Source organism: Ruditapes philippinarum, unplaced genomic scaffold (genome assembly GCF_026571515.1).
Source record: "Ruditapes philippinarum isolate M1 unplaced genomic scaffold, ASM2657151v2 ctg102_1_1_1_1, whole genome shotgun sequence".
Taxonomy (NCBI): domain Eukaryota; kingdom Metazoa; phylum Mollusca; class Bivalvia; order Venerida; family Veneridae; genus Ruditapes; species Ruditapes philippinarum.
The window spans coordinates 357,056-368,261 of NW_026856168.1; the positions used below are offsets into that span (position 1 = coordinate 357,056).

Sequence of the window (11,206 nt, forward strand, 5' to 3'; positions counted from 1 at the left end):
TTTGTGAATCTACTTTTGTCATTTTTTAAACATGTTACTGTGTTAACGTACTCTTGTAGTTCTACAACTGGTAACACGTTTTCTTAAACTCTATTTTCCGTATTTCGAGTTTTACATTTCATTTGTATATTAACAGATCTATAAGTGTGCAAACATGCGTATGTATTGCATGCAATGGAAGATACGAACTTGTAAATTTGTTGTCGTTTTTAGATGTTAGGTCAGTTGTTACGATATATATGTAAACTTGTTATATAAAGGCCGTAACCTTCAATTAAAAGATTGAATTAAGAGGCATACAATAAAAATGGTAGGCATACAAGTTTGCATTTTCAAAAGTCATTTTAAAAAGGAACACTTTACATGTCTGGAATTTTGGCAACGAACGCCCTCCATATATTTGATGTATTGATGACATGTAAATAATCAGTCGTCGTATATAATAAAACTTACGCAATATATAAGTTTCTTGGGGTGTCTTGGGGTAGTCCTGGGACTGAAAATGTGTATGTTTCTGTCCCAGGGTAGTCTTGGGGTGTCTTGGGTTGTCTTTAGGTAAATAGACCGACCCATTACTTAGTCGTATTTTGCGGAACAGAAGACACGAACAAGCATTCTTTCGCTCCGGCACATGAAAAAACGGCATGGCACAAATAAAGATCCATAACCTTCACGAACTAAAAAAGGAAAGCAAAATACATTCTTGTCCTATAAACTTTATTTTTGATAAATATATTTACAAACAAGAGCTATTGCATTACACGAATAATGCGTCTTCTTAACGTACGTCGTTTACAAGGGACACTGTCTGTTGCATTCATAAAGCTGGAGACATGCGCATTCATCCAGTTGTTCGGCGCACGCGGAACACAGGCCAGATAATATAAATCCTACAATAGAGCCAGTTTGAGCTGGGTCGGTGTAATCTATCTCTGAAAAAGGTAAAAGTTACGTTTATTCAAAGTTGATAGTTAGCGACAGTGAAAAGGTACAGTATAATTCAGTTCAGTCAAAAATATTCCAAAATAAAATGTTTTGTGTGAGGAAGTAGATCTATTGTTAAACAGAACTTAAATATCTGAGTAATTTCACTAGAAAAGTAAAGAACTATCCTGTATATTTTACTTTAGAACTTTATAATGGCAAGAACTATCTTTTATATGTTTTGGCCAATGAGATTCCCAAATTTCTTTATTTTTTTTTTGTTTAAAATGACTAATGAAAACTCTTCATATATTCAGTACTTCCCTGTAAAATTTTCAGGAAGTCAGACTGATTTTAAGGGGAAAAGGTTTAAAAATGGAAAAAAAGTAGTTCCAACATGGCATATAAAAACGATATATACATAAATTTACTTACTTATACCCTTGGCAACGATTTCCTTGTTAAACATATCTTGGACTTCTTTCCTGGCCAACAAGGTTTCGCTTATTTGTTTTGATTTACGCACGTGCTCTTTAAATGTTTTATAATCATTGCGCGTGACTGCTGATGATTCAACTGCAGACACCTTAAAGAAATATAAAAAAGTCTTAATATCATAGTCATATCTTTAGAAAATATATACACGAACTTCCCTACATTTCAAATACATGTATTTATTTTGCACGGAACAAAAAGAAAAGAAAAAAAATTTCGTACAAAATAAATGTTGTCAGAGGAATGTTTGTAGTTTAAACATTTATTTCACGAGGCCGCAATTCAACAATTTTATGTTACAACATAATTATATTATCAACGTGAAATGTTTGGTCTAATTACAAGACAAAAAATAACAACAAGTAAACAAAGACGAAGCACGTTTAAGCTAGAAAAACCAAAACAAGCGAATTTTAGAAATCTATGATGACAAAAATTAAGGTGAAGTATTTCAAGTATTTCAAGTGTAATGCCAAAAAAAAAAAAAAAAAAAAAAAAAGAAGAGAAAAAATGTATATAATGAACAGAAAATTCAAGTCTTTTCTATTAATACAGGGTTTATTTTCATCTTGTGGTATGAAAATTATCATATTTCACTCGTGGCTACCGCCACTCATAAAATATTTATTTTCATACCACTCGATGAAAATAGACCCTGTATTTATAGGAAAAAAGCTTAAATATCCTCTATATATTATTGAACAGTTTCTAAAACAATAAAACATAAACACTTTGATAAATGATTTATAAATAAAGTAAATAAAAGTTAGCTTACCTGTTCTAAATTTTTCTTTACAGCCTTTGCCGACGAATAGTTTCCCGTCCATCCCCATAACATAAAAATAGTGAATAGAATATATGATAAACACATTGCTTTAACAGTGTACATTCTGACTCCTCAGCAAAAACTCACAAAAAATAATATTTACTTTGTACAGTATTGTATATTTATAACTTAGCTTGTTGTCACGTTAACGTACATTAGTTCGTGTCATATTACGTCAACGTTGGACACGCAACAACATAGATTGTATATTTTCCGTTTTGACAAATGAATAGATAATGTTTACATCTTACGTAAAAAAACGCTCTGTATCTTGGGCGCAAAAATGTAACTATATAGTTTAATTAATTAAACGCTCCTCTTTCAGTTATGTGTCAAACAATAACGTCAATGCCGTTAACGTCATTAGTCAATACGGTCATCTTTACGTCTAATTACATGTGGAGCCATCCTACGCGATTTTATAGGGTTTTAATTGGCTTCCTCTTTCTCTTTAATCCACGAATGAGAATTTTCTAGGTACGCACGAGAAACAGAGTAAATAGCATCAATGAAGTTGAACTGTTACATATGGTGGCTGATTTGGTACACTTTGCACGTTGCGTTATCGAAAGCGACAACACAACCTATATCGTTATCGCCTTTCGTCTTGTCGTCCTGTTGCTAGTGAAGCACGCCAAACGGCGCGTTGTCGTGTGGCGCGATGTCGCCCTGTCGCTTGGTTTATTGGTTTATATTTATACAAGTCGCAAATCCTTCGATTTGAGCCAAGCGACAAGGAGACATCGCGACAACATGTCACAAGACAACGGGCCTTTTGGCATGTTTCGTTAGCGACAGGACGACATGACGAAAGTTCGACAATGCGCCAGTTGGCGCTTTGTCGTGCTGTCGCTAGCAGAAGTGTACCAAATCAGCCACCATAGTTAAACTTTGTTTCAAGAGCCACTTAAGTACTTACTTTTTTGCGCCAAGGTAGATATGAGTTAAACTTCAAACTTAAAGAAGACACCCTACCTTTTTAAGAAATGGAATTAAGTGCGTACGCATTTAGCGATTGATCGAAAGTAAAAAATAAATAAAGAACTTTGAGCAGCCAATTTGGCATGGACAAATATTTACAAATACCATTTTCCTTTCAAACAGACATTTTCAATCAGAAGAAAAATCATTTAAAATAAACGCCCATTTAATTTGATCATTAAGAGTTTGAGACATTGGTGTTTGAATAATGACTTTATATATTAAGCACCACCTCATTATACACATACTGTCACGTTGGTGTTTGAATAATGACTTTATATATTAAGCACCACCTCATTATACACATACTGTCTCGTTGGTGTTTGAATAATGACTTTATATATTAAGCACCACCTCATTATACACATACTGTCACGTTTAGTGTTGAAATAATGACTTTATATATTAAAACACAACCTCATTATACACATACTATCACGTTTAGTGTTGAAATAATGACTTTATATATTAAAACACAACCTCATTATACACATACTGTCACGTTGGTGTTTGAATAATGACTTTATATATTAAAACACCACCTCATTATACACATACTGTCACGTTTAGTGTTTAAATAATGACTTTATATATTAAAACACCACCTCATTATACACATACTGTCACGTAAGTGTTTAAATAATGACTTTATATATTAAAACACCACCTCATTATACACATACTGTCACGTTAGTGTTTAAATAATGACTTTATATATTAAAACACCACCTCATTATACACATACTGTCACGTTGGTGTTTGAATAATGACTTTATATATTAAGCACCACCTCATTATACACATACTGTCTCGTTGGTGTTTGAATAATGACTTTATGTATTAAAACACCATCTCATTATACACATACTGTCTCGTTGGTGTTTGAATAATGACTTTATATATTAAGCACCACCTCATTATACACATACTGTCTCGTTGGTGTTTGAATAATGACTTTATGTATTAAGCACCACCTCATTATACACATACTGTCTCGTTGGTGTTTGAATAATGACTTTAATATGGTGGCTAATTTGGTACGCTTTTGTGCGTCTACTTGGCGCTAAGGACAACACAACAAAGCGCCAAAGGGCGCGTTGTCGGATTTTCGTCTTGTCGTCCTGTCACTAGCGACAACACGACTAAGCACCAAACAGCGCGTTGTCGCGCTGTCGTCTTGTCGTCCTGTCTCTAGCGCGACACGCCAAACGTCGCGATGTCGTGAGGCGCGATGTCGAACTGTCGCTTGGCTTATAGGCCAATTCCTCAATTTGAATCAAGCGCCAATGTGACATCGTGACAACACGCAGCACGACAACGCACCGTTTGGCGTGCCGCGCTAGAGACGGGACGACAAGACGACAGCGCGACAACGCGCCGTTTGGCGCTTTGTCGTGTTGTCGCTAGCGCCAACGCAACACACAAAAGCGTACCAAATAAGCCACCACACTTTATATATTGAAATACTCATACTGTCACGTTGGTGTTTGAATAATGACTTTATACATATAAACACCACCTCATTATACACACACTGTCTCGTTGTTTTTTGAATAATTACTTTATATATTCAAACACCATCTCACTATACACATACTGTCACGTTGGTGTTTAAATAATGACTTTATTTATTAAAACACCACCTCATTATACACATACTGTCATGTTGGTGCTGACACAATGAGCACAGCATATCACTTGCAATGTCTACAATTTTTGGGTCGGTATCTTCACTGAAACCAAGCTCATCTGAAATTCGATGTGAAATAAGATGGTTTTAACAACGGTCAATAAATAAAAGCTGTGTATTATAATTTCATATTTTTTCCGTTTTAAGAGTCTCATTTGAACTACCGGTATGTAAGATTTTAAATTTCTATATTTCTAGGCTTTTGAAACCCAGCGGAGTTTCTTTTAGTCGGTCAGCATACCCATGTAGTCTGACAAGTTCTTAAACTGTCGGCTGCATTTTTCAAACAAAAATTGGTATCAGATATCTTCAAACAACAATGGTTTGATCTTAATGGAGACCAGGAACAGTCTATACACATATGGTGGTGTTAATGTTTATACATGTACCAGTATGGAATAAAAAACATACCTCTTCGACAAGTTACTGGTTGTATTCTCTCATCATTAACGAAGCTTGTTGTGTCTGCATCTTGAATAACGGACATGATTATTTTCGGGTCACCGGGTACAATCAGAAATGCAGAAGATATTAAAATCTCCCCCGTCTTTTCAAGTTTCCGTGTTGTCTGTTTTCTTTTTTGAGCATGCCTTGTGTCACAGTTGGTGTTTGATGTTCCTGTTGACGGTACAGTAGATATTGGCGAAGAAGTTGCTTTAGAAGAGTGAGCTGATGGTGAAGTATTAGTTGCAGACGACTCTTTGCTTGTCTCAGGTGGCATCAATGTAACTGTAGTTTTTTGTTTATTGTCCGCTGAGTTTTCGACATCTTTTTCCCATCTAAAACTATCTGGGTACAAGTCCCTGATATAAGCTGCCACGCATCTTGTTCTCTGAGAACCTTTTGTGCGTTTACATTTTGCTAAAAGTTCATCATTAGCAGACGACTTTTTAACTTCTGCGGAGGAAAATGTTTTGTCGAAAAAGAGGCTCAGAAATGAGCTCTGTCCGGATTGTTCCAAATCACCTATTGTCTGAAGATTTTCAGATTTATTGTTTTTAGTCTTTTTAGGATATCCACTTATGAAGAATAATAGTTCAGCACTAAAAAGAAAGAACAGAACATGACTTGTGTTCGTTTTCATTACTGATTTAACCATTTATACACCGTGCAGTTGTTTGCATGCATCTTATAAACATGTAATGAACACTTAATAGTGTACAAGTAAAGCATTTAAGGCTGTCGCACTATTTATACAAAATATTAAAGTCTTCGATGTGTGCACACTCAATCGAAAAAAAATCCCCCCAGCTTCTCAGCATTCTCAGTTAAACGGCTTTGAATAAGGCAACTTAATTAAAGGCACATTATGCCTCAGACACAACATTAGAAAGGTCAAACATGAGTTTGATATCGTTTAAATAATGGTGTCAGAGCATTTTAGATGCTTATCAACCGAAGAAAGAAGTGTTGAATGTGACACTGTTTGTCATAAAAGTAGCAATATGTAAACTAAGTAGTATTTTAGCTTCCATGCATATAAATACTAAATCTCTGTACATGTATTTAATGCTAAAAAGCAAACGATGCAAAAGATTGTACTTATAATTAGAAAGTGAGTAACTGTTTGGAAACTACAACTGAATAGAAAGCTTTTGATAATAGAAAATTAAAATATTTAAGGAGTAATGGACCTTTAATGTTAATTAGATTAAGCGGGAAACAACTCTTTAAAAATTCATGAAACGTAATAGGAGACTTCAAAAAAATACTGTTGGTTAATTACCATTAGGAAATAATCTCAAATCACAATCTCTCTCATACCATTATTCACCCGATCTCAAACCCGTAGTTAACAAGTTCTTTACCAGATCTCTAAATTGTCCCAAAGTTATTTTGATTACCCCGAAAATTTGAAAACATGAACTATTTTTTACTTCAAAGAATTTCCATATGGTCCATTTAGTTATGATGTTTTTATAAAGTTTAACACAAAAAACGAACCTCATATCTTGGGAATTTGTGTATGTTTCATAAAACATTCGAAAGCTTTCGCAAAAGCCATGATCTTCTTTATTTTTATCAGGATAACTCACAATTCAATCGCAAATTGTCGGTGTTATCCGTAAGTCTCAAACTGTCCAATCAGATTCGTTTAACGCATATTTTCGGTCTTAACCGTCCAACTCCAGATAAGGACTGTTGGTTATCGGCGAATTGTTCCGAACGTTTTTTCTCTCCATATTTTCCAGAATTCTTTAAATCATTATTTTAAAAGATAAAAGAAGACTGTCGTTTTAGGCTAAATCGTGATGAAACCGAACGATTTTACATTTGCACAATGAAGAAGAGGTTAGCTACAACCTTAACCAGCGACACGTTACCGAGGTTACACTAAATAATCATTATATAGAATGTTATCATTAATCACCTCTGCCTTAAAGCATGTTGTCTAGATGTTACAGGCTAAAATTGTGTACTTTACCACGCGTTTCGCCTAATTTATTCTTACATTTGTTTTATGCGTCTGAATTCAACCAAATAAATTCACACACACAAAAAAACAGCAACAACAAAAAAAAAACAGTTATTTTGACAAGTAATCGTTTTCTTGAAATAAATAGTGTACCGAGAACTAGGGACTATTTAAGTATGAATAAAAATTTATGAAAGTATTTTCTAACCAAATAAACTTTAGTTTACACTTTATGTTTAAAGCAGCACGCCTCCAGATTCATGCTAATTTTCATAAAAATTTAGGAAATGTATTTAAATGTGTAATATTGTGAATTTACACATTATCAATGGCACTTTCAAACCACGCAAATTACAAAAAGTGGTCACAATATGCATAAATAGCCTTTACTGCGTTATAGTAAGGCAGTAGAAATATAATTGTAAATACTGAAAAATCAGTCATTAATTGCACATAATATGAAAAATATTACTTGGAGCTTGGAACTTTTTACATTTCCTTACATCCCGTACATTTTTCTCCAGTTTGATTTTATTGAAATATTTTGACTCATCTGGAGGTCAATCCGCCCGTTATGGTACAAAAAGCAGCATTCGCTGCCAAGTACGGACCCGAACATGTCACAAGACATGCCTTCTTTCGAATCCCCTATAACTTTACCAGGTATTTATACTATCAAGTGGTTCTTAACCAATATAACGAAGATAACCTAGCAGGAACGATTAACCATTCGCACATTGCAGGCCGGTTTTCGTACATATGTCATCTAGAGTTATTTCTTATCTCTGACCCTATACAATATGTTACAGATAGACATGTTTTATTTGAATGGTAAACATCCGTAACGTACGTACTTTTTATTTTAGAGCATTTAAGAAACAAGTTTTTTGTCTTTTAAATGCAGTTAAATGTTTATTTGTTTATATTGTATCGTAATAATATAATTGTGTAAGCGTCAGTCAATTGCGACACCGGATTGAAATAGCTGATTATACCAGATTAATCTCCCCTGTCGTATACGAACATTAAAGTGTCGTCCTATTTGAGCCGCTTCACGACAAAACCAACATAATGTGTTTGCGACTAGCATGGATCCAGACCAGCCTGCGCATCCGCGCAGTCTGATCAGGATCCATGCTGTTCGCTTACAAACCCTAATACAAGTAGAGAAACTGATAGCGAACAGCATGGATCCTGATCAGGCTGCGCGGATGCGCAGGCTGGTCTGGATCCATGCTTGTCGCAAACCCATTATGTTGGTTTTGTCATGAAACGACTCATTTTATGTTTGTTTATAAAAATTGTGTTTTTTCACTTATCTCCAAAAAGTGATCAAGTACAATGTAATTTTTAAAATAAATCATAATGGGCTGGGGTGGAGTGTGTGATAAATTGGCATAACCACCATCTGCAATATACAAATATATATAAAAAGTACCGTTTTCCGTGTAGGTTATATTGGAACAGCTTTCACTGAAAACAACATTTATTTGATTTCTTTTGCATCCAGCATGTTGATAAAGCGTCTATTCGTACCGGTTTTGCTCTTCATGACGTCACTGGTGATTTCATCCGCCGAATACAACTGTTTGTGTGTTTTTGACAATCGTGCGCATCCGATATACCGGGAACCAAACGTTTCATCACAAGTGATCGGTTTCCTTCCGCCTAACCAATGCAAGTACTTCCTGTTTCCGGTAAACGCAGATTTTGGGGCTATAATGGTTTATCATCAGGTTGGTTGTTTTAATTTTCAGAAAAAAGTAAATTATCATTACTTACATCAATTCTTTGACCAATTATCGGATTAGTAATGGGGTGGGGCTGGTGCGAGCCTCGGGTGAGGCGTACGTGAGAATTTATCTCGGACATTAAGTCTAATGGCCATTTGTCTCTCACTGGTGATTCAGAAACCATGTGGTCGGTTACTTGCGGAGAAATTGGTAATTTCTGTTTAGTTACCCAGGAAAGCAAGCCGCCGAGATACGAACAAGTAATAATCTAAAATCGTAATTAAAAACAACACATAGAAAAGCAACCAAATTTAATACCAACACATTTTAGTTCTATCTTCAACCGTAAGATATTTATCCAAATGAGCTTCTGAAAATGTTTTAAATTTTGCAGACGATTTGTTACTGTACAAAAAGGGTTAATATTGCAGCCAAAATGAAAATGTTGGTCAAACTGGCCGAATTATTTTTTTATTAATAAACAGTTACTACTTTGCTACATACGCATGATAAAGTCTTCCTCATACTGTCAGACCAGCTGATTTTGCTCTTAATCTAATTGAATAAAGAAGTTAACATTACAGAAGAATGAGGTAGACTGGTTGAGTTGGCTATATAATTTATTGCTTTTATATAATGTGATTAGCTTTGATACAAATCAAGAATATTAAAATTGGGTCAGATTTGGTGACAAGGCTCTATTCTGGTTGCAAAAAGGGGTAAGTGTTGCAAATGTAGTATAGACCTTAGCAGACAATATTCTCTGTTCTGGTTGTGAAAATGACCTATTAGCGCTGCGGTAAAATATGATAGGATAAGGACTATTCTGGTTGAAAAGTGGGTTAGCTCTGCAGTAAAAGTATAGACTCTTTTTAAGACTTGCTAGTTTGTTTTTGGTTTCAGAAGAGGTGTAACAGGATGGCATGGTTCTAAACCTGTGATAAAAGGGCAAAAACTAGGATTATCTACTAGTATTGTTCTATCCAAATCATGATATATTTTATTGTAGAAAGGCTTTATTCACCTGACCATCCCTGGTATGAAACAGGTTTGTGAAGGCAATCCGTCCATCGACGATATTTGTAAGTATACTCATTTAGATGTAGTTGAATGGATATTGCAATTATTCTCTGTTTTGCACAAATTATATGATGCCAACAAGACTTTTTCAAAGAATAGCTCTAGACGTTATTATTAAAGCTTACATTTTCCCCCGTAGACAGACTCTTGCATATTCCAAAGAAATTGGTACAGAAGTAAAATACTTACGGCCAATTTCTTATTCGGATCGAGCAATATTTGTCGTGGAAATGGTGCCGAAAATGACGTCATGGTCACGTGGTATTGCTACACTGTATTTTAAGTTCCGATATGTAACAATGCCATAGAATTGACCGCTATCAAGTCAATCAAAGCAGTCCTCTTAAGCTTATACTCACCATTTTTTCTCAGGTATAGGTCGTTAAATCTTAACAAATAAAACACATTGAACGAATTACTTGAGATCTAAAAATCTAGCTACAATTTTCATTGATTATGGAAATTATTTCGTCGTTGTCGGCCAAACTTAGGTCTGACAATTTAGTTCTTTACCACTTGAGCTAAAAGGTTCAAGATTTTTGATTTTTGTTTATATATTCAGTATTAAGATTTATATTTTCAAGAATTCTTTTATCATTCGTATTCTTGCAATTTTCTACATGCAGTAACTACATCAAAGCCACCCACAAGCCCTACTCCTACAATACCATGGACCACTTCAGGTACAAAACTGTCTTCGTCAAAGTTCTCATCAACAACATTAAAACCATCTACAAGTTTTACTTCTTCGAAAGTAAAGTCCTCTACAGAGATAAACCCTTCTACTGCAAAGTTATCATCAATCACTTTAACACCATCTACAAGTTTTACTTCTACGACATTGAAGTCCTCTTCAGAGATAAAACCTTGTACTGCAAAGTTATCATCAAACTCTTTAAAACCATCTACCAACATTACTTCTTCGACAGTAAAGTCTTCTTCAGAGATAAACCCTTCTACTGCAAACTTATCATCAATTACTTTAAAACCATCTACCAGCATTACTTCTTCGACAGTAAAGTCCTCATTAGAGATAAACCCTTCTACTGCAAACTTATCAT

At 34.8% G+C, this 11,206-nt stretch overlaps 1 protein-coding gene across 2 annotated transcripts; it reads right to left on the reverse strand.

The window, feature by feature from the left end:
- Positions 1–700: 700 nt before the first annotated feature.
- LOC132745663 (uncharacterized) lies at positions 701–6,103 on the reverse strand. Of its 2 annotated transcripts, XR_009627884.1 has the most exons (5): positions 5,328–6,103; positions 3,956–4,975; positions 2,195–3,580; positions 1,360–1,510; positions 701–932 (listed from the first exon to the last, which is right to left on the reverse strand). XR_009627884.1 is itself a non-coding variant. In XM_060734613.1 (3 exons), the coding sequence occupies exons 1-3, from the start codon at positions 2,306–2,308 to the stop codon at positions 793–795; spliced, it is 405 nt and encodes a 134-aa protein (XP_060590596.1). In that variant the 5' UTR covers positions 2,309–2,503; the 3' UTR covers positions 701–792. The 2 variants fall into 2 exon arrangements, 1 of the variants encoding a protein (XP_060590596.1); XM_060734613.1 differs by lacking the exons at positions 3,956–4,975; positions 5,328–6,103 and having other exon boundaries at positions 2,195–2,503.
- Positions 6,104–11,206: the final 5,103 nt, after the last annotated feature.

Coding starts and splice junctions, on each gene's coding strand:
- LOC132745663 (XM_060734613.1), bottom strand. CDS start 2,308: ATGTACACTGTTAAAGCAATGTGTTTATCATATATTCTATTCACTATT. Junction 1,511..2,194: donor TAAAGAAAAATTTAGAACAG/GTAAGCTAACTT, acceptor TATTTCTTTAAG/GTGTCTGCAGTTGAATCATC. Junction 933..1,359: donor AATCGTTGCCAAGGGTATAA/GTAAGTAAATTT, acceptor TACCTTTTTCAG/AGATAGATTACACCGACCCA.